Below are 24,256 nucleotides of genomic sequence, written 5' to 3'. Positions count from 1 at the left end.
TATAGTTAACTTTTTGCTTTATAAGAAAATTTAAAGAGCTGGGAAATTATTTCTAATTTGTCTTTATAATGTTTACTAAAGTGATGTTAGTCACCAACTTGTTTAATGGATTGTGAGTCATGTACAAGACAGACTACTGAATGTTATTTCTGTTTACCTATGTTTGCTGAATTTCTTTTATTAGTACTGATTTAAAACAAGAGAAAGAAAGGGAAGGGAAATCTCTGTTTTTTGGTCAAGGGAGGAAAGGCTTAAGAGTATTCTAAGTGCCCCGAGAACTCTCTAAGTTGCTTTAAACGCTATTTGATTAATACTTACCTAAGGTAAGTCTTGATTACCATATGGGTATCTACACATTCATTCTAGACCTGATGTGATTACCCATTCTGGAAGCAGGAGGTGCCCTATGCAGGGTGGGAATTGTCAAGGTGATCATAGTTGATTCTTAGACTCTGCTTTGTAAATCTATAAATATGTAAACCACTGCACACTAGAATGTAGGGCGCCTCAACTCAGAGTCAGGATACCACTGATAAGCCATGTCTTTTCATAAGTGTAGGTTGAAGTCGGTGAGCTGAAGAGTGGGAAAGTAAAGGAAGACAGTACACCTACAGTAAATTCATATTTCATTGACAATCACTCATTGTCTCCTACAGAGTCCTTTTAGTCAAATTATTTTAGTAATAATCTATTTGCTCTTAACTTATTTAGTGTATGCTAGTTTATGCTCCTCTGTTGCACTTAATTTATCTGAAATAACATATCTGACATGTTTGGGATCTCTTAAGGGTAACTAAATATTGGATATTTTCTAGGTCAACATAATAACTGTTTACACTACTAACATTCCATCCTGATATATAAAGTACAATAGAAAAATAATAGAATAATATAGAATTTCATATCTCTTTTAATAAAATTCTCCATATAATAATTTAACATATGGAGCTCAGTTGATGTCTTTCAGCTTTTCTCGGTTAGGGGTTGCCACAATGGAACTCCCGTCTGCTAATGATTGGCAGTGGATTTTTATGGTGTGGAGTTGCCAGCCCGACGCAGAACCTTCAAGGAAGGCACGCCCATTCACACTCGCACCTACCTGCATGTCTTTAATGTCACTCGATCATGGGGAGGACATGCAGACTCCACACAGAAGGTGCACCAGCCAAGAATCGAACGGGAGAACCTCTTGCTGTGAGGTGACAACACTAACCGCTGCACAACCGGGGAGCTCAGTTGATATTGCTGGTTAAAGGTATGGGTGATAATCCAATAGAGCTATCTTTATTTATTGGATTAGGAATGACTTTCATTCCATGTTTAATGGGAAATTCAAATTTACTTGTACTTGATACTTTAGAATTAATGTTTTATAGAAGTACTTTTTTAAAGCCTGACCAGAACTTTACCCTACTTGTATTTAAAGAAGAAAGAACATTAGATTACACTTCCAAGTTTACACATATAAAAATAACATTCAATGTTATCAGAGAATATGGTATAACTACTATAATCAAAATAAAAAAGAAGCAAGATTTTCTTCCAACAATAACTTGAAATGGATTTAACATTCTTATCATTAAATACTAATGGCTTAAATAATGCAAATAAAATATCAAATTTACTAAAATATTTAAATCTAAATAAGGCACAAATAGTATTTCTCTAGGAAACACATTTTAAGACTAATGATAGCTTTATTTGGAACCCTAAGGAGTATACAGTCTTAGTTCAATCCTCATATAGAACAAAGACAAAAGGAGTATCAATTCTCTGGAAGAAAAACATAATCACTCCAAAAGTTATTTCATAAATATGAAGACAAAGAGGGTCTACTAGCATTTGTTATAATTAAACTTAATAACAGAATATGGAGCTTAGTTAATCTATATTGGTTCCCAAAAATTCGAGCAGGAACAGTTAAAATATTTATTTCCAGCAATTATAAAGGAAATCTTATACTGGGAGGAGACTTTAATTGTATCTTAGAAGCTTCTGAAACCACCAAGAAGTCTTTTCGCATAGCAACTATTTCAAAATCCTTAAAAAGATGGATTGATTAATTTAATTTAATAGACACTTTTAAAGTAAAAGATGATAAATCCTTATTATTTTCCATAAAGACCATAGATTTGGGACACAAACCAGAATAAACAAATTATTTGTGGTTCAAGATTTACAAACAAAAATCCTCAATTTCTCAACAGTTTCATGCCCCTTCTCAGATCATGACTCTCTGATAATGAAGCTCCAAATAGAGTTTAAACCATTAATCCTCTCAACTAGAATTCCATCATATATCATGAAAATTAAAGAATTCAGACCATGGATGTTGTCAGAACTTCAATTATTTCTTCAAATTAATAATACAACAGAAATCAGTAGAGTCATGGTTTGGGACTCATTAAAAGTGTATTTATTTGATAAGACCCTTAGCTTCTACACAAACAAAGTTAGAGGGTGGGAATCTGAATTATTAGACTTGCAAACCAGACTCTTAACAGCAAAATCTAAAAAAAACCAGAATTGTCCAGAAGTCAAAAAAGAAATAGAGGAATAATATAAAAAAATATAATGAAATTCTAACATACAAAACTTGTCTAGCCTTGGAAAAATTTAAAATAAACTCATTAGCCACCTCCCCTAGATATCTACATAACTTATCTACAAGAATTAAAATACAGTCTAAAGCAAATAATATTAGTAGTATAGATCATGAAAAGGAAGGGAAAAAAGTAGCAGATATAGGAGACATCTTTGAGACATTTTGGTTCCATTATATAGAACACTTCAAAAAAGAAGATTTAGATACCAACCAAATAAACTTAGATACAAACCTTATCAATATAAAAAACATTCCAGAAAGCTTAAAACTAGACCTATAAAAACCTATATCTTACAAAGAAATTGTTGACAAGATAAAAGAAAGTAAATCTAACAAAACTCCAGGGATTTATGGTATAATTACGGAAATTTACAAACTCTTCACTTCAACAGTAATCTCCCTTTTTCATAAAACTTTGCTAGAAGTCCAGTCAGAAGCAAAAATACCACCCTCATGGAAATATTCTCATAACACCAATTCTAAAAGATAATAAACCATCAGACCTTTGCACCTCATAAAGACCTATATCATTACTGAATAATGATTACAAAATATTAATGTCAATCCTAGCTAACAGAATGAAAATCCCACTTTTCAAGACAATTAATAATGATCAAACTGGATTTTTTATATAGCAGGCACACACATGATAATATTAAAAGGATACTAGATTAAGTGAATGAAGAAGATAAGAGAAACACTTGTAATCCAATTAGACATAGAAAAAGCCTTTGATTCCCTCAACTGGGAATATCTATTTAAAACTTTAGCATTATTTGAATTTCCTCCTCCTTTCATCTTATTACTAAAAACATATATATTAATAACTTAGCCTACATTAAATTAGGTCCTTTCACCTCAGAATCTATCCATATAATGAAAGGTATTAAACAAGGATGCCCCCTTTCTCCTATTTTATTTGCTTTGGCTACAGAAATACTTGCAGAAATAATACTCAATAATCCAAGAATAAAAGGAATAGAAGTCTATGACCAGTACATATCTAAAATAATGCTTTTTGCTTATGATATTTTATTAACCCTATCAAACTCCAGAGAGTCATTAGGATAGCTAGAAGAAGTAATGGAGAAATTTTATAAGATTTCAGGTCTGCACTTTAATAGATTAAAATCAAAATTTCTATTTTTAAATAAGAAAAAAGAACTACAAGTTACAGATAAATCCATCATAGGAAAACAAGAACTTATGCTAAATTATTTAGGAATAGTGTTAGGCAAAATATAAATGAAACAATATTAATAAATTATAAAAACATTATTAAAACAATAAAAAAATATATAGAACAGTGGGACAAAATTATATTAACTTTTAAAGACAGATTGCAATTAATAAAAATGGTCTTATTGCCAAAAATTCTATATGTAGCATTATCAATACAGTTAATTCCTGAAAGATGCATTCTTAAAGAAATAAACTAATGTTTAATAACATTTTTATGGTATCCCAAAAAGAATAGAGTAGCTCTAACTTATCACATTAGACCCTGGAAACAAGGAGGATTGAACTTCCCAGAAATAGAAACATATATAAAAGCACCTGTGCTTAAAACTACAGTAGACTGGATAAACCCAAATTATTTTGCCAACTGGAAAGAATTAACAATGGCTATATTAAAAAATAAATTTAATCTGTTAAACAATTTTTATAGTAAACAAATCAAACAGACCCTGGTATATACTATGCATAAGTATACAATATAATATAACAAAACCTTCTAAGACAACACTGATTAATCATTATATCAATTCCTTTAGGAAACTTAACAATGCAAACATAGATCTAAAACTTTGGTTTGACCTTTTAACCTCATTTACCATCACTAAGAAGTTTCCTCACAAAATATATAGGGAAACAATTACCTCCTGGAAACAAAATGGATTCTTAAGGTGGTTTCAATGTGTAAATAAATTAAATGTTTTAGATATAAACATGATACAAACTGCTTACAATATTCCAATACAGGACTGGTTAACCTTAGAAAGCATTCTAATGTACACTCAAGATTTATGCAGATTAATTAATAATTCCTCATTTAAAGATATTCCAAATCTAATAAGTTTTCTGTATGAATTTATATATAATAGTCGTGAAAAGAAAAAAATCTATTTCAAATCTATATAAAGAGTTAATAACATATAAAACAATTCCCAAACCATCATACTGGCAGTTCTTAACAAAAGGTCAGTCATTGCAGTTAACAGAAGAAATTAAAACTAACAACTTACTATCAATGAATTACACCTCTAACACACAGTACTGGAAAATATTTAAATGGAAATACTTACATAGAGCATTTTTAACACCAGATTGAATTAAAAAGATCAGTAGTACTACAGATTATTTTTTGCTGGTGGTGTGAAAAGTCAAATAAAGCAGACTGGATTCATATTTTTTATGAATGTAATAAAATTAAAACATATTGGAATGGACTCAATAATTTTTTACAAGCTTTATTTAATGAATCCTTTACCTTAACTAAAGCATTGATTGTAATAAATGTAAATGAAGCTCCCTACCTGAATAAGACAAATATGCATTTGTTATGGACAATACTTGCTATATCTAGGAAATGCGTAACCAGAAGGTGGAATTTAAATACACCCCTGACCTTGGAAGAATTCTACACTTTACTGAAGACAACTGCATCAATGGAAATAAAAATCAAATAATTACGAATCTATCCCAGGTCATTGTAAATAATCCTTGGAAGAAAGTTGTATCGTTGTTGGATACTCTGCAATAATTAATATTGTATCTCTGATAACTGATTTTTTAATTTTATATTTAATAACATACAGTGTATATAACTGAAAGTCAGGCTATTGTAAATATTGTATATAGTTGTTTAAGATGATATTTAAAAATATTATGTAAATGTTATTTTAATTTAAAAAAAAATTTTGAAGAAGAAAGAAACAGAAATTACCAAACCAAAACATTGCGCACAAAGATTCAATCTAATAAGGTGAAGAAAGTTTAAAACTAAAAAATGTTTATGTTCTGACAAAAATATTTGCTAAAAACTCCTCCTTCTCCTGAGTCTGCTTCTGCACAGTGGTCATAGATAAAATCAAAGAAATTCTGACATGCATATCCTCCACATGACATTGTTTATGCACCTAAGCTCACATCACTTCTTCCCTTATAAAACCCATTATTGAAGTACAATTCCCCTTTTGGCATGTACCTCACAAAACACACGCAGCAGCTGGAGAGACCACAGAGGTTCCTCACCAGGAGAATCCAGGTCCTCAAATATCTACCCTACAGAGATAGGCTAAAGGCCCTGTCCCTCTACTTAGTCTTATACAGACTCCTCAGAGGTGACCTCTGTCTGGCATGCAAAGCAATCACAGACCCCTCCTTGATGAGACTGCTGCCTAACCGCAAGTCAAGCTCCACTCAAGTAACCCACACACGCAACCTTAACCTGGTCTGTGACATCAACAGAACTTGTTGGCGGGACAGATTTGTGTCCCAGAGACTCCCCCTTCTGTGGAATAGACTTCCTCTCCATGTCAAGCAGCATATCTCATTAACCCTTTTTAAGCGCAACCTGGATAACTGGATGGGGAGCAGAAAATACACCCCTGGGGATTCCACCGGTGTCCCTGCTGGACAGGGGCATCAGGTGCTGACCTTTCAGAACATGGGCTAAATTCTTGGATAGGCTTGTAAAGGTCTCAGGGTCAATAGCCTAGTAACTTTCTATGATCCTATGATCAAAGACTTTAAATCAAGAATATAATGTCCAAGCAAACAACAAAGTCCTTTATACCATGCTTCAATAAGATTTTGTGTGCAATTCCTTAACCACTAAGTGAAAAGTAGATCAAAATGATGGAGGAAACACAGCTAAGAGACAAGACTGTACTCCATAGGATAAAATTGCTCAAAATACTTCAATCTATCATTTTCAACCTCTGGAAATCCCACCTTTAATGTAATACATCAGTACCAATGCCACCAGCTAGAAAAACCTAAGAGCCTTTGTCTTCTTAAAGGAGTACCGCACCCACAGACTCAAAAAACATGTTTAAAACATCATGGCATGATGTTTCCTACACTTTAACAGCACTCTGGGATTATTTACAGGATTTTAAATATTTTTATATGTAATTCCAGACTCTGACCATCTGAAGTTGTTTTAATAAATCAGGTTACCATTCAGTATCCCAGAAATCATTGTTTGGCTCAAAAATGTTACATCATGCAGGCCTCCGTTTGCATAAAGCTCCTGTCATTTCATAGATGTTGCATGCGTACAAAGTACTGAGTAAAATAGAACAGTGTAAGTAACATTCCCTGCTGCTGAATGACTACTTAAACTGAAATAGTGCAAATATCACAGAACAGACTCAAAGTGCTGTTTACTCCTGCCTTTTTTCAAATTTAGTTTAAATGGCACTAATTTGTGAGACAATGAATTCCAGTCCATTTACTTCTCCCCTCCCCAGTAACACTTAGCTTCCCTAGCTGTCAAAGTCCTGAAGGTAATTTGACCTGGTAATTCCATTGATTGGCAGATCTCAGCAGGGTGCTTGACTTGTGTAATTTAATCTTTGCTCTAGCATTTCCTTTGTTAGAGGGAACATTTTTTTGCTGCACTACAGCCATTACTTGAATGCATTCACATCCAGTTTATGTAGCAACTCCTGTAAAGTCTTGCACCAAGGAGCTAAAGAATAAAAGATTTATACTATTAACCAGTTTAGATCTTTATTAATTTAAGTGTTAAGGTATCACTTCATGCCTCCACCTTGTTAAAAATTGAGATTTACATGTGCAAAGTGTGTTGGTATGCAGTGTTTCCCTACATATGTTTTTACTCCACTGGTTGGTTTGCAAAAAAAAAAAAAAACCTTTTGCAGTGTCCCTGGATTTGTCTTTGTACATACAAACCACATTGCTATATTTTCCTTTTTCTTGTGTCCAGAAGTCACTTTTAACAAAGTCATTTTTTTTTTAAATAAAGGACATTAAGTTTAACTTACCTTGAATCAGATAATGGATGCCACTGCAAAGAATCACTGTTGAAATATTTGTGCATGGACAAAATCCCTCACTAAATCTATTTGCCAGCCTTCAGTTCCATTGATGCTATGGCTTTAATATACTGGTGTGTTTGCTCATGCCTTCCAAATATCTCCACCATTACATACCAATTTTGCAGTGTAGTAACCACCTGACATGCCCATACACCTTTAGCCACCAATATGCAGCTACTCCTGTTCATGTGAGTATGTGAATTCATTTTCTGACTTAAGGTGTGGAAGCTGCACTGAATAATTTTAGGTGCTTGTTCAGGTTTCACATGGTGCTTGCTTTGAGCTACTCTCATGTTAAGCCACTATGAATATGTTGCACTACCACCTCTGATACCAGGGTAATGTTTTAATCTTTCTATTCCCGCACGGCACAGTAGCAGTATCTGGTGCAAATACAACAGAGACGTATGCAAGCAATATACCACCTAAGCATCATTTGCCATGCAGAATGTACAAGTATGCATACCAAATTTATGTGTTTCCAAACATCGGTGTTACTACACTACTACTGAATAAAATGAACATATTGAAATGTAACAATGGACAGCAAGTTTTTTCATTACACCTTCTCACTGAACAGATTACAAGACGGCACAACCACTACCCATATTGAACAGGAAATCTTTAAGGTAGTCAGTGGTACTGCTCTTTAGGAAAATTAGAGAAAATAACTTCAGAAAGAAGACAACTTTATAGTAATAATTGCCACTGGCAACCAACATCACGTGGAACAGCTGGAATGCTGCAGCAAAGGCAAATAAATATAAAAAAGTACAGTACTAAAGTGCCACAGTTCAATACCAAGTGCATACATGTATCCACAACAGTTGTTTGGTCAGCAGGACCCAAACAGACAATGTTTAAACATTTTTGGATGCACGTGTGAACTTATGCAGCACAGCGACTGAAAAGCCAGGAGAAATGAAGATGCCACATTAAAGAGATACTGATACTTTGCTGTCAAACAATGTATTTCTACAAAAAATGTCATACTCACCAATATAAATCCACAAGGGAGGCTGATGCAGAAAGTCTCACACAAGGATCCAACAGGGAAATACAGTGTACTGGAAGCACAATGCTAAAAAGAAGTACCCTACCTCCTGCACTTGTATTTGAGCACTCAGGCTGGGGGAAGGACAAGGGAGCCAGGACATCACAGAAAGGGTGGGTTTTATTATTTTAGTTAGAATCAGATGACGGCCGTGGTGATGTCACTTTGGGGGAGGGAACTGAATAAAAAAAAAGTACCTGCACTGCCTGGCCTCGATGATGTCAGTAATTGGGAGACTCCAGCAAGCTTTATACAAACATGAGAGAATCATTTTGCAAGTGAAACCATCACAGTATGAGAAGGTAGGATTCTGTTACAGAAGTAAGTGGAATTATAAAAGTTGTAAATGCTCTGTTGTTGTTGCTTTACAGAGGACAATGTAAATAGGGAGAAAAAGGGCCGTGAAGTTGAGGAATAAATTAGAGAAACCTGTTGTACTCCTTTAACAAAGGAATTTAAAAAATCCATTCGGTTTGGCTTAACCATATTTCTGCATCTTCTACCAAATATTTTGGCAAAGATGAAAATAGCAAATCTGAAATGAAGCCCCTGACAGGTTAAATATCTTCACCCACACAGGTTTAAAGTTAGACATTAAATCGGGGGGGGGGTGCTGCATGTACTTCATACTGAGCCATAAAAAACAAACCACAAGTCCATATTATGTTATAGGCCCAATATGTTTCAGATGTCATAAAAGCATGCACACAAGTTAGATGCTTAGTTATACATCCTCGGCAAGGTTCAAAACACACACTATACAGCAGACAAAGATAATTATCTTTTTCAATGTATATGTCATCAATGGTCAACAACATGGGTGCTGCCAAATCATTTAGGTTCTCTGTGGATGTCAGCACATGCTGTTACACCACTTAGAGTATCAGAAGTGAGTCTGTACAAGAATACCTTTCCTCTAAGAGGCCAGTCCTGTAGCTGCAAATTGTCTAGATAAATGGGACCTGGTAAATTGTTCCTGGCAACCTTACTTCCAACTCTGTTCACTGACTGTATGAAACTCCTTCTACTGCGAACTGTGACAGCCAACTCTTCCAACATACCATCCAATACATCTGTTACAACTTCACTGAGCACATTTTTCTTTAATTGAGCCCTCAAGTTGATATCATTAATAGCTGGTTATTTCTGCACCACTGGTAGATCAGGTAATGATGATGTGATACAGATTTCTGCAGCTGCTCCCCGTCCAAACATAAAGCAGTTATAGCACATCCTCTGCATTGATTTGGCAACTTTACAACCCCAATAATGTTTTCCACTTGTCTCCCTTTCAAAAGCATATGCCTAACCACATACAATTAACATGAGCTTTCCTTGTTGACTAAGCAAAGCTGGATATTTCTGTCACACTACACAGGGAGACTCCAACACTTCCACACCATCCCTAGTGTTATCTGCCATACCACCATTTAAATGATCCTATCTATGTATCTAGCTATCTATCTATCTATAGAGAGAAATATTATGCAATAGCTGCACCTCCCACCTCATCCAAGTACCCATCACAATGAACTATAGCCACACCTCCAGCACTCACATACTGCTACACCAGACATTTGTGGAGTGAAACCCTTCCACACAGTACTCAGCACTATTTGGTAAAATGGACTTCAGTATTAACCGTCTTTGACCATTCCTTCATTTGCTGACTTCACAGACCCTAACTACTGTTTAACAAAACCCACTCTCAACAAAAAGCCATGATGTACCCATATATACACACACGCATATATTTGTGTGTGTGTGTGTGTGTGTGTGTGTGTGTGTGTGTGTGTGTATATCTATATCTATATATAGCTATAGCTATAGCTATAGCTATAGATATAGATATAGATATAGATATAGATATAGATATAGATATAGATGTAGATGTAGATATCCCTATCAGATGATCGAGTTTTCAGAAAGTCAAAATACATATGGTCAGGACCATATCATTGAGATTCTGAAAAGTCAAACATCCAAAAAAAAAAACCCAACAGCATCTAAGTTTTTTTATGCTTTTGCAAGCCCTCTTGCATTCCCCATGTGGGAGGGGATGTGCGCCCCCACACCCCCTGCAAACTAAATATACCAGCTCTGAGATCGCACTACAGTGAGGAAAAGGGTAAATTTCCTATTCTGCACTGTACCACAATTTCCAGTCAAAACCATCTAGTTTTGGGAAACTCGATCATACGGTCCTGACCATATGAATTCTGAGTTTCTGTAAACTCGATGATCTGATAGGGATCCATCTATATATATATATATATATATATATATATATATATATATATATATATATATGTATATGTATATATACACATTTGTGAGTGTGTGTGTAAGCATACTGACTTTGATGAAAGCATACAAATATCGACCAGAAAATGTCAACATTGCAATGGTCAACAAGCTACTATGGTTGCACTATTGCACGCAAACATTAAAGTAAAAAAAATTTGGTCTAAAACATTGTAACCTCCCTGCACCCCTTACTAATTATATATATTAACTCTGAGATTACACAATGCTGTGCTAAGGGCACATTTTCCAATCCTGAGAATTGCGCAGTCTTGTTTAGTTCACAAAATTCTGTCAACTAAACAGATCTTAACCAAAGCTAGAGTCAGCAAAATCAAAAATTCCAATATAAATAGGTGAATGCCAATTTACTGTATGTTCATTTTGTTGAATCTTGCAAATGTAATCATGTCTAACTGTATTATGTATATACAAAACTGGTGTTAAATGGGGAGCTTTTCTCCAGGTGCCACTTATGAATGCAAAGATAATTGAATTGCATTTTTTTTGGATGCAGATTTAGTGAGTGGCAGTTAATCTGTGTGTTTTGGTGTTTAATGTCAAAAATTAGGGGTGGGGATGTGTGTGTGTGTGTGTGTGTGTGTGTGTGTGTGTGTGTGTGTGTGTGTGTGTGTGTGTGTGTGTGTGTGTGTGTGTGCATGTTAGTGTTTTGGATAAGGGTTAGAATAACTGAAAGGGAAGGAGGTATATTTAGTGTTGTTTATGTGTGATACTTAATGCAATTTGCGTCAGTGTCTTGTGCAGTGGTAGTGTTGTAAGGTGTAAGATTGGTGTTTGGGGCAGGATCATTGTTAGGGTTGTCACAGATTAGTAACATAGTGCAGGAGTGTACACAAGTGCTTGTGTGTGTGTGTGTGTGTGTGTGTGTGTGTGTGTGTGTGTGTGTGTGTATGTGTGGACATTCTTGTATGTATAGTATTTTTCCACTGCTATAAAATGTCATTGCTCCAAATGGATAAGTGCGAACAACACACACACACATACACACACACACACACACACACACACACCCTCATTATATATGTATATGTTCATGTATACAGAAGGACGCAGTACCTCTCATCAATGTGTCTTTTCATTAATGAGTATAAAAAGCAATCACAGCTGACTGAAAGTCAGTTCATCGAAAATGACCAGCTTTTTCACTATGCATATACATATATGCAGCAGAGGTGTGTATAAACATTCCAGCAATCTGTTGTGTGCCAGCCCCTTAAATGCTTCTGACATGTGTATGCAGTGCTATGACTTCAAGGAAAAAATCTTGATCCTCAAATGGGTGCTGAAATAACTTAAACCTGCTTAACCCTCACATGCATGGGAACACACGGGCAAAAGTGTTTTTGCCCAGTTTGAGAGAATCAGCCAATGGAGTGGCAGGAAGGATGCTTGGTGATTGAGGGAACAACCATAAAACAATAAAAAGCTTTAACCCATTTTGAAGCACTGCAGTACAATTACAAGTACTTTACATTCCCTTATTTAACCATAACATATACTGGGCTACAGAATGCATTATATGGTTTCCTAATGCCTTTACAAAGAAATAGAACATAGTTTAAATTTACTCCAAGTTATGATACACAAACAGAACGTGTCTGAAAATGAAACTGCAACTTTTCTTTAAATAATCTGAAAATGGGTGGCCAGAAGACATGAGAGATCCTTTTAATAAATGTTGCTGTTGTTGATTCCAGTTTTACTAGGTGGGATACAACTGCCTTTGCTTTATAGAACAGTACAGAAGAAAAACTGATTCATGAGAGCTGAGATGCAGATAAAGCTTGTAATTCATGGAAATGCAGAAAAAATACATGATTTATTATGTAATATTTGCAATGTGTTGATTAAATCAAGTTTAGATATGAAATATGTTTATTTCTTATAAGCATCTTGTGAGTACATTAATAACACAGAAAGTATGCAAAAGTGAGGTTAAATACAACAGACATTGGCAGTTATCTACAACTACAGCTACTATGATTAAATGCTCTTGGTAGTATGTAACAAGGGAAATAATTAATCATAGAATACTTGGACAATATGTTATTCATTTAAGGCCTCTGTAAATTGCATGTATAAGTCATTCCAGTCTTTCAACATTTCTGTGAAATATGGAGCTGTTTTGTGAAATTAACTCCATAAGTCAGTATCACTCCTGTGCTGTAACCTCTATTAAGGCACTGCTGTCTTTTGAGATGTATTTTAACCACTTGCCCAGCAGACTTGACAGCTAATTCATGATTTTTCACCTACCTCCAAGCCCACAGGACTGTGAGCACTCTGACCATGCGGACCATTCTGTGAGATGGCAATCAATGGGACACTCAACAAGGCAATGAATGTTCATTCGCCATGACTTCTCCAAATTGAGCTGCAATGAACCAGAATGAAAGTGTTTCATGGTGCTTTCACAGATGTTGCAAGTAATTAATTAGTTTTATATACATATTCCTCCCCCAAGAACTGTTTTACTTACCAAAAAAAAGAATGAAAACAATGAATTACAGCATGTAAAAAATGTATAACCTAATAAATGTACCATACACATTCACTTTATTTTCCAGGAATGCATTTAGAAACACAATTAAGGTTAGCATTAAAGCCTGACTGCAAAACAGGAGCATGTAATCAATATTTTGCATTTATAGACCACATGAAAAAGTGTGCAATAATATGGTAACTACAAAAACTCAAGTTTCGCTTTTAAAGTACAGAACATTTCATTGCTCATCTGTTGTTTCATTATCTGTTGTCAATGAATTTTTCTACCTGTTCACAGAATGCCATGTTGACTGATTTTCCATCACTGCGCACACACTCCAGGAGACGGGTCCTTATTCCCTGACCACAAACTGCATTTTCACTCAGCTGACAGGTGCTCCAGTCTGCAATTATACAATATTAAAACACGTTGTCTGTAACCAACAGTAACTTCTTGCACCAGCACTTTGTTCATATCAGTTAGTAATTTGTTAATTTGTTCATATCAGTTAGTAATTTGTTAAGTGGTATACGCAGCTTAATGAAGAGATATGTACAAAGTGGTCTACATCACATACTTCTGAGTACTAATCAATAAGATATTTATCTTAATAAGACATTTATTAGAGGTTAAATTAGCTTGAATGTTAGCACACATTTTATTTATTTAACATTTGTTGACCAGGAAAGTCCAACTAGGTTCCACAGATCCTGTTTTCAGCGGAGGCCCGGGAGAAATGCTCCAGAAGCATGTCTTTGGAATGTGGGAGGAAACCGGAGTACCTGGAGGAAACCCACACGGACACAGGGTGAACATGCAAACTCTGCACAGAAGGCACCCCAGCCGAGAATCGAACCAGAGAGCCTCTTGCTGTGAGGTGACAGCGTTAACTGCTGCACCACTGCATCGCCTATTTCTTTCTTCCTTTTCTCCACATATAGCAGAGGATGCCTTACTTAAATAACTCTGGCCTAGCAATACCAATAGCATGAGCTAATACTGTAAATTACACGTAATCCTTCACATCTGCTTTAAATTCTACTACTCTGCCTTAATGTCCTTCATTTTCACAACTGAGACCTTACAAGATGAATTAGAAAATGAGGAATGAAAAACAGTCTGTCCATCTGCACTCTACTTACTGTTTGCATTCAACTGTTCCATGTTCCTTTTCTTTAGAGAATATTTTGCTAAACTAACATAAAGTATACCACATAACTGTGCACTTGATTTAGATTTACAGTTTGTGGTATTGCTCTCAACACATGGCCATCAGTGAGCAAATTCTTTTGATTTACTGGAAAGCTTTTCTAAAAATTTGGATTTCACTATTGCACAATCATTTCTATTTCTAACAAAAAATTAAGTGCAATGTAGCTTAATGGAATGTGAATAAGGAGCAAGCAGCTTAGCACTGAACTTCATACTACAGCAGTAGTAGCCAAATAGTGTGGTACAAACAGTGATTTCAGGTTCATAAAATACCAGTGAATCCCAATACCTTGAGATCACAGGCTTCATAATATACACACCAAAATGATGCGGCTATGAAATAATGCATACAGAAACACTGCACAAAATGAAAAAAATTAAAACATACACCTTGCCTGTCCCTACAGACACGAGCGTGTGGGCGCACACACACACACACACACACACACACACACACACACACATATATATATATATATATATATATATATATATATATATATATAAACACACACACACACACACACACACACACACACACACACACACACACAAAATCTGAGGATGTAAAAAAACTCTGAGTAAAGGGAAAACTATGCAGAGAAAAAAATATATATTTTCAATTTACTAAGGTTCAAAGTGTGTGAGAGAACATTATAGAGCATTAAATGCAGTTGCAGGAAATCTCACAGCTTCTCACTTGCGGATACAACTGATTCTTAATGAGGTGAAGAAGGCAAAAGATTTTTCTTGCTTGACTGCACAGTTAATTTACATCATTATTTTGCAGCCACCGCTACAAAAAAAATCAGAGAAGGTTTGCAGTCATCTGCCAGATATATCATCAAAATGTTATCCCCACATCTTTCAGTTACACACCCACCCAGCTACCTAAATGTAGGATACAAATAAGCATGTTGAATCATTAAATGCCGATCTGTCTTTCCCACATATTTGTTGATTACAGACATATAAGAGGAAGTGATGACATAGCAAGCTCCTTCCTTTCCTTCTGAGATCTCCACAGCCATACAAGGGACTGGAAAAGGCCTGGTAAATATGTAGAATCATGCTGACTTGCTTCTTCTTCTTCTTTCGGCTTTTCACGGTTAGGGGTCGCCACAGCAGAACACCTGTCTGCTCATGATTGGCAGTGGAGTTTTACGGTGTCGAGTTGCCAGCCCAGTGCCCAACCTTCCACAGAAGGCAGACACATGCACACACTCATGCCTAGGGCCAATTTAGAGTGTCCAATCCACCTAAAGCATGTCTTTGGGATGTGGGAGGAAACCGGACTTGCTAAAGGTAATATTAGTGAGTCCCATCACCTTGAAAGTATATGATTGAAAACAACTTTGAGTGATCCAGAAACATTCCTTTTTTTTGGGGGGGGGGGTTCATACCACAAACGCGCACACATGCATACATACACAAACACCATGTCTAATATATACACTTTAGTTGCACAACAGTAGGGAAAAGTTCAAAGCGAAAGAGCACTGAATGCAGTTTCCAGTGATATTGCTTCATTGTATTAGGTCTAAAACTGACAACTGTCATACACCTGTCATTTTTCTATTTTTGCTGCCATCCAACACCAGCTGAAGCAGAGTGAGTTATTAGGTGCATCTGGTATCGATGACATCCGATAAGACTTAAACAGCTGTACAGCTAAACCAAGGAATTTGGCAGGAAAAATAGTTCCTTGGGCCATAAAGATAGGACCCAGATGGATAGAAGTGACCACCAGAATAAACAGCTGACAGGGTTATAAGTTTTGAGCTGCATGTTTCACAACCCCAAATAAAGAGATAATCCTTATACTGAAAAGCAACTATTAACTTGTCTCTGCATGCTTTGAAGCTCAGACAAAAACAATTAATAAACAATTAATGATAAATACCGACAATTAGAACAACCCTGCCTATAATTATGCAGTGTTTTCCTGCTAATTAAATTTACTTATCTTAAAAGTAAAATGAGGAAACGTAATCCACAAACTATTCATAGCACTGAATGGAAACACTTCATTGCTAAACTAAGATGAACACAAGCGCTCTCAATAAGTTTATCATTTGCATCATGGTTAGGGCTGGAGTTAGGGTAAATGAATATGTAAGGATGGTACATGGGGGGTTTACCGTAATTGTAATCCTAGCCCTAACCCCAGTATTAACTGCATAATGTTAAGGGTAACCCTATCTGTAACCTAACACTAAGAAGCATGAAAGCACACACCCCCAGACATAAACTGAATTCTAAACCTCACCCTACTGTGCAGATGTGCATGTGCGCGCCCACGAGTGCACACACACACACACACACACACACACACACACACACACACACACACACACACACACACACACACACACACACACATATATTTTAAATGCTGAAAATTGGTATTTTCCAAGGCAACTCAACATTCTAGTGCACTCACAATTTGTAATTGTGATGTTCTCAACTTAGATTTTAAATTCAATCATTTTCATGTCAACTTATTTTATTTATTTTTGCTTTTGAAAAAAGATGTAAAGTGTGTGTCATTTTTTTTTTTAAATTGGTGCTTGTAGTACATTATTCATCTAGTGTGGACTTCTGTGCACGAGACAGCCTGAAAAATCACATATATTGAGAGGATTCATAAAATATTATGAAGGGGTAAATCAAACCTGAAAAATAGGGACATAGCTCAAAAAATAGGTATGTCATGTGAAGGGGTAAATCAGACCTGAAAATAGAGACATTCCTGCAAAATGGGGTCAGTTTAGAGGTGTTATTAAGGTATAACTTAGTTTATTTGAGTGTTGTTTCATAAAACTGTACATAGACTAGATCAGGGGATATTTTTAATTCTTTTTTCTCCTATCTTTAAAACAGTCTGTCAACATCTTAAATGGAAATAGGATCATTAACCAGCACCATAAACACAGATAAAGCCTTGACTATGATGGAGGTATGTCTGGTTTGACTGGCAGCTTGGGTGTTTCAGGTGTGTGGGGGGAGAGGACTGGCACACCAGTCCTGGGAGGGGGAGAGGGAGAGGCATGTGCACAGGACATACAACAGACTTATATTTTTCCTGGTGAAGGATGGGGTAACAACTATGAAGTGCTTCCTGGGGGTGGTTGGGCTGACTTGCCAACATAAGCCATTTGTGGAAGTGAGGGCAATTTGGTGTGGTCTATCCAATGTACTCCCCACCTACAGTATGTTGCTGGACTGTTTATGGGGGCAGGGAAGAAAATTAGATAAAAACACTCCTACCATAAATATGATATGAAGCCAGGATGCCTTGATCTTCTCACTGGCCCTGACTGTTATTAGAGTATAACTGGGGGATGTCAGGAGGGGTTGGTAGATCCTGCAAATGAGGGCAGGCACCAGGGTCTCTCTATGATCACCTGCAGGAGGGAAAAAGAATGCAAAAAAAAAAACAAAACAAAAACAGGGTCACCAATATTTTTAACAATAATTTTTAACATATTCAAACATATATTTAGTGACTAGTTCAAACTGGTGGACTTTTGTTGAACTTTTGCCTCATAATGACTCAACTGAATACAAAAATGAATCCCTAATTGCAATGCAGATAATTAGATCTAACAAGTGGCTTGTACAATGGAAGACCTGACAAAGGCATGGAAGAATGAGGAAATTATGTCTTCTCACCTCTTTTTGTGGGGGACAAGGATGTGCCAGGTTTCTATACCCTTGGGTGAATAACAATGGCCTGAATCATTGCTGGACACCAGCAACACTGTACTGCATTCATTTTTGAGGACGATGTGCTTGAGATGAAATAGTAACATAGGCACTACTACCCTTACTAGCCCATGTATCCTACCCCTCAAAGCCATATTCCATAATGTAAAAGAACGGTATCTTAAGTACTATTATATACAGAAATGAATCCCTGTATTCAGCAGTATGATACAATCAGCTCCCACATCTTCATCTCCCAAATCAACTGTCAAACCACTCCACTGGATGGGGACTGTAGTGGTATGGGAAAATAGACATACAGAAAGATATGGATCCAATAAGAACATACCAAATGACTGCAATCTGCCATATACCTGAAAAATGCTTTGGTTTTGTTTAAACTGATGAAAAGCTTGTGTGGAGCTTAAATAAATTCCTATGTTTTATATCATTTTTCTATGTGGCTGGTGATTTGGTTCAGAGCGCCGGAGGTTTTCTGGAGAGTTTCCTATAGTTTTCTTTTCTTTATTGCAGTTTGTTTTTCCTACCTACAGTTTGTTTGTGTGTTTGTTCGAGATAGAAGCTACTCCATTTCCCTCATCCGGAGTATCAACAGAGTCAGAAGTGGGTAATTTAACCCAATTGTTAGAACTACTTACGCAGAAGGTGAATTCTTTATCTGATCATTTGGATGGCTTTATGGGATCTCAACGGAGTCCCAGGACTAATGTTTCTGGCATGTACAATGGAGACAACATCAAAAGGAATGGTGCAGGCAGCTCGGTAGCAGCCACTACAGAACTCTCGGGTTTTACTGCATCTCATGGTGAACCTATTCATCTCATAGGAGCTAGTTGGTCGATAAGAGTGGATAGCAATGACGAACAGCCAACCGATAGCGGATTTACACGGGGGGGGCATTCCTCTTCAGCCTCCCAGAGTACTTCCTACTGTAAATAATCTGATCTTTCAATTTAAACCAGTGGTTGAGTTGTCCTTTTTCTCTCCATGACAACCAAGGTACTAACACCATGGAGCAAGGTATGTCTGTTACAACTGATTTACCTGCCAAATTAAATTAGTTTGACCAGAGTTTGATGAAATTAAGAAAAATCAAGTTGGAGATAGCATATTTTGACGAATGCAAATGGTCTAAAGTAGTCCTCAAGGGCCTTAGGTCTTGGCAATACCCTACGGGGTTGGAGGAAGGATCAGCTTTCCACACTGACTCAATTCAACTGTTCTATAAACATGGATACGAACTGTTGAATTTGATGAGTAGCCATTACCAGTTGGCTGCCGATGGGTTGACTACGGAAATTAACAAGTTGGATGGGGAGATAAGGAATGATTTAAATTTCCATCGTTACCGGTTCGACTATGAACGGTCTTTAATAGTATCGATCAGCACATATGCAAAATTACAACCAATAAAATTAAGAAATTACATAGAGATGTAAAGGCTTATAAGGAAGGTACTGCTTATCCTAAGCCTCCGCCATCCCAAGAAAATTTTTTGGCTTTTAGTATATGCCAACCAGACGGACTTATTTCAGCTGATCCAGGAACGGGACTGAGACCTAGCGGTTCTGAGAATTCATACGTGGATTCTGCAGATTCGAATGAACTGGTCCAACGTAGTGAATGGTTGGCTTCTCAGTATAGGTCTAATACTTCTGCCCAGCAGGTGGAGATTCAAATTTTCAGAACATGGCCTCGGCTCAACCTTTACATCAAGTTCAGAAGCCCAGGAACAGGCCAAGGAACAGGAGGAACTAGACCTGATCAATATTGATGACAGTCATGTTTCCACAAGCTCATGTGACATTATTATGAATACTGGCTTGGATTTTAAAATTTATAACTTTTCTGATTTCATTTTTACCAGTGAGTTAGTGTAACTGTTAGCCAAAGATCTCTCTTTTGTGCCTTCTAAACAGGCAGACTTGGCTAAAACTATAATAGAACTAAAAATGTTTGTCTGAAAGTTAAATTTGCAATTTCTATTGGGTAATTTAGCAAGGGATAAGGGTGATTTTTCTGTCCCTAGTACTTACAATCCAGCTCTATGTCCTTCATTGTAATTATCTGAACAAATTTGTGAACTTGATATATGTCATATGTTGAGTCATCCTTCATTAAAACAGGGATTAAAATTTAACACCAGTAGGGAGGAGAAGTCTTTATTGGATTTATTGTGTAATTCATCAGTCAGGGTCATGCAACCTGATAGGGGAGGTGGGTTGGTGGTGATGAATGAAGGGGATTCCACTAGGAGAATGGAGGATATTTTGGTTTCGGAAACATACATGGAAGTGTCCAGAAATAAATTGAATATAGGTCTTTCTAGGATATCTTCATATTATAACGACATGTTCATTAATAATTCAATGGATTTAGACTTATTCAATTATATTTCCTCACCAGCCCTGAGAGTTCCAATAATTTTTGGGTCTCCCAAAATTCATAAGAACCCTGACAATCCTCCCATGCATCATCTGGTTAGCGCCAGGGGTAGCATTACCTATGCGAATGCGAAAGTACACAATTTTGAAGAAATATGTGGTGAGTGAGTCTCAAATATCTAAAGATTCTTGGTCTTTTTTATCTAGGGTCAATCAAGTTCCTTACAGTGCTGATAGTCATTTTTGACCATAGATGTGAAGGATTTGTATTCCTCTATCCCTCATTCAGTGGCTTTGGATTGGATTCCAGCTATGATGAGTTCCAAGGAAGCTCCAACTGAGGAGATTCAATTGGTTAGTGAATTGTTAGACATCATTTTGTCTTGCAATTATGTGACTTTTAATAAAAGATATTATCTCCAGAAGATAGGTGTACCCATGGGGTCCCCTTGTGGGGCCAGTGTAGCCAATTTGGTGATGGCTTTTTGGGAAAGAGAGAATGTATTGACCAACCCTATTTTTCAAGACAAGGTGGTGTTGTACACCCATTATCTAGATGATATCTTTATCATCCTTAAAGGAGATTGAGAAGTAGCTAATTCACTATTAGATTTCTTCAACTCTTCCACTGAGTTCCTTAGCTTTACTTCATGTTTTGCCATGGATAGGATTTCTTATTTAGATGTAGACTTGATGAAAGACAAAACTGACTGTCGTTTCATTGCTGGAGAGCATCGAAAGGAAACCTATTCCAATAGTTACTTACAGTTCAGTTGTTGTCACCCTTATTCACAGAAGAGGTCCATCATTAAGGGACAACTGGTCAGAGCTGCAAGGATGGTGACTGAGGATAGTGACTTCTTGGAAGAATGTAATTTTATGAAAATCCTTTTCCTCAAAAGAGGTATCCAGTAGACCTTGTTTCTGAACTCATGTTGGAGGTATGCAACAAGAGAGAGTCAGGTTTTTATGCACCTATCCTCAATACTATCAGTGTACCTTAGGACAACCACAGTCCCTGCCTAGCCAAAAGGGAACTTTATCCTTGTAGTTTTATTTTAACATACAATATGGATGTCAAAAAAATCATTTCCATCATCCAGAAAAATTGGAGTCTAGTTATGCAAGACGGATTGACTCGGGAGAGTATAGTGGCATATCCAAGGATGGTTTTCAAAAGGGGTCACAATCTTAAAAATATTTTAGAGAGGAAATCCAAGGTTTTAAGCTCTAGAGTGGGCATGTTCAAATGTAATATGTGCCGTTATTGTAAGAAGATTAGTGTGGGTTCCACTTTTGATATCAGGGGCACAAAATATGGGATACAGGGTAGATTTAATTGTACCAGTTCACAAGTTGTTTATTTGGCCAAGTGTTCCCATTGCCCAGCTTTCTATGTTGGAAAAACGGATAGAAAACTTCATGAGCGCATGTACGAACATTTTTACGCTATAAGAAAGGGCAAGATGGAGAACGCTTTAGCTAAACACATTATAGAGAATCCTTTACACACATTTTCATTCCAAGTTATTGACCAGGTCCAGTTGGATGGTGGGGGGGACCGGATTCTCTCATTCTGGAGGGCAGGGAATTGGTCTGGCAGTTGAGATTAGATGCTTGTCACTATCCGGGTATTAATGGCATGTTATCTATAACATATTTGTTGAAACTCAAAAGTTTAAACAGATGACATAATTGATTTTCAGTGTCTATTCGAATATGTAAAGTATAAATATTTAAAGTACAGGTATTCATAGTTCTAAGAACACTTGAGTTATTAATACAAATATGTTGTGATTTTGGATATAAGTACACTAAATGTATAGAGTTGGGATGTTTTTATGATATTTTTCATGACATTTTTTATAAGATGTTTTAGAGTTCGTTAGGTACTTGGGTAAAGATTAATCAAATTAATCAGTTCAATTCTGTATTTTTTAAAACAATTAATTATGTATTGTATAGTATTTCATATTCATAGGTTATGTACTTTAAAATGTAGTTATTTTAAGTGGGTAATACATTTTTCAGTATGTTCCATATTTCAACTGCTTTTTTTCATGTTCCAGGTAGGATCAGCACACTTGCGTTGCACATAGGATTAGTACCTGTACAGTTTAGAATATATAACCTAGTTTAAGTGTTGTTCATGAAGCTTTAGGATTGCATCGTACTTTTTGTATTTTTAAAGTCTCGTGATTATGTGAGAGGAAGTTGAAGGGTGTATATAAAGGGGATTTCATGATATGACGTATCCGTTTTCTGAAGAAGTTGGTTTTGTTTAAACTGATAAAAGGCTTGTGTGGAGCTTAAATAAATTCCTATATTTTATATCATTTTTCTATGTGGCTGGTGATTTGGTTCAGAGCGCCGGAGGCTTTCTGGAGAGTTTCCTATCATTTTCTTTTCTTTATTGCAGTTTTTTTTACCACATACAGATGTTTAACCTCTCTGTTATAGAAAAAGTGGAAAATAACTTGAAGCAAGGTCCATAAAAGGAAAGTTTATAGGATAACATTTAATGCAGACACACCACCAGGGCTGAGTGAACATTTATCAAGGGCAAGTATATTAAGAATACAATGCTTAAAATGTTAAGGTTTAAATTTATTTTAATGGTATTCTGTGGTTATGATTTGATTTTATATTTCCTTTGATCCCTATTTGAAGATATGGAAAAATTTTTAATAAACATTTCTTTGAGTAAAAGGATTATAATAATAGGAGTATAAAAATGAATAGTTTATTCTTATGCATTGTTTTGAAGAAATCCCCACATAACAAAGGGATTAAAGTGCTTACCATTTTTATTTTATTTTAAGTGTGGCTTTAATAAACCTGTAATGTTTGTGGATCATAGTTTTCTTTGATGTCTGGTTGGTTTGACCACCCTTGGTTCTTTGTCCAGATTTCTTGCTAAGAGGTTGAGAGGTATACTTCCACAGTCCACAAGAACTATTTGCTACACACTAACATGTCCAATTCAAGTTGCTCCCCATAAATCATAAAGTCAGATTAATATTGCCAAAAATATCTTATTAATTACTGCCAGCATCATTGTAAAGACACTTATATCACAGCACCATTCATTTCATCTCAGTTTGTCCATACAAAATAACAGGTCTGAAATAATGCCCATCTGGTTGATCACTGCCAGCTTTATTGTAAAGCAGAAAATTGTGCTGAATAATCAGAACGAGAACAGCAAATAAGCAGTTGAGCAAAAACCTTTATCAAACAACAAAGCTTTCAGGTATAAAACCCTTTCTCAATGAATAACAACAGGTACAATAAAATCACTCATTAAATACAAGCCCAAAGACATCACATGACCCGCAGCCAAGGTCACCTGACAAATTAAATACAAAATATTTAAAAACTTAAGAAACTTAC

General features: G+C 36.0%; 1 protein-coding gene across 1 annotated transcript in view; it reads right to left on the bottom strand.

Moving 5' to 3' along the window:
• The window catches only part of THSD7B (thrombospondin type 1 domain containing 7B), a 6,482,604-nt gene that overhangs the window by 466,623 nt on the left and 5,991,725 nt on the right, over window positions 1-24,256 (bottom strand). The window contains exons 21-22 of the mRNA XM_044074964.1: window positions 13,826-13,941; window positions 13,310-13,427 (exon numbers count right to left, since the gene is read on the bottom strand). Of these exons, the coding sequence (XP_043930899.1) occupies window positions 13,310-13,427; window positions 13,826-13,941 (234 nt within the window). The remainder of the gene's footprint in view (window positions 1-13,309; window positions 13,428-13,825; window positions 13,942-24,256) is intronic.

This window comes from Protopterus annectens, chromosome 6.part0, assembly GCF_019279795.1.
Source record: "Protopterus annectens isolate FY-2018-M chromosome 6.part0, PAN1.0, whole genome shotgun sequence".
NCBI classification, from domain to species: domain Eukaryota; kingdom Metazoa; phylum Chordata; order Ceratodontiformes; family Protopteridae; genus Protopterus; species Protopterus annectens.
The sequence above is the reverse complement of the archived record's forward strand: the minus strand, read 5'-3'. Positions and strand labels throughout refer to the sequence as shown.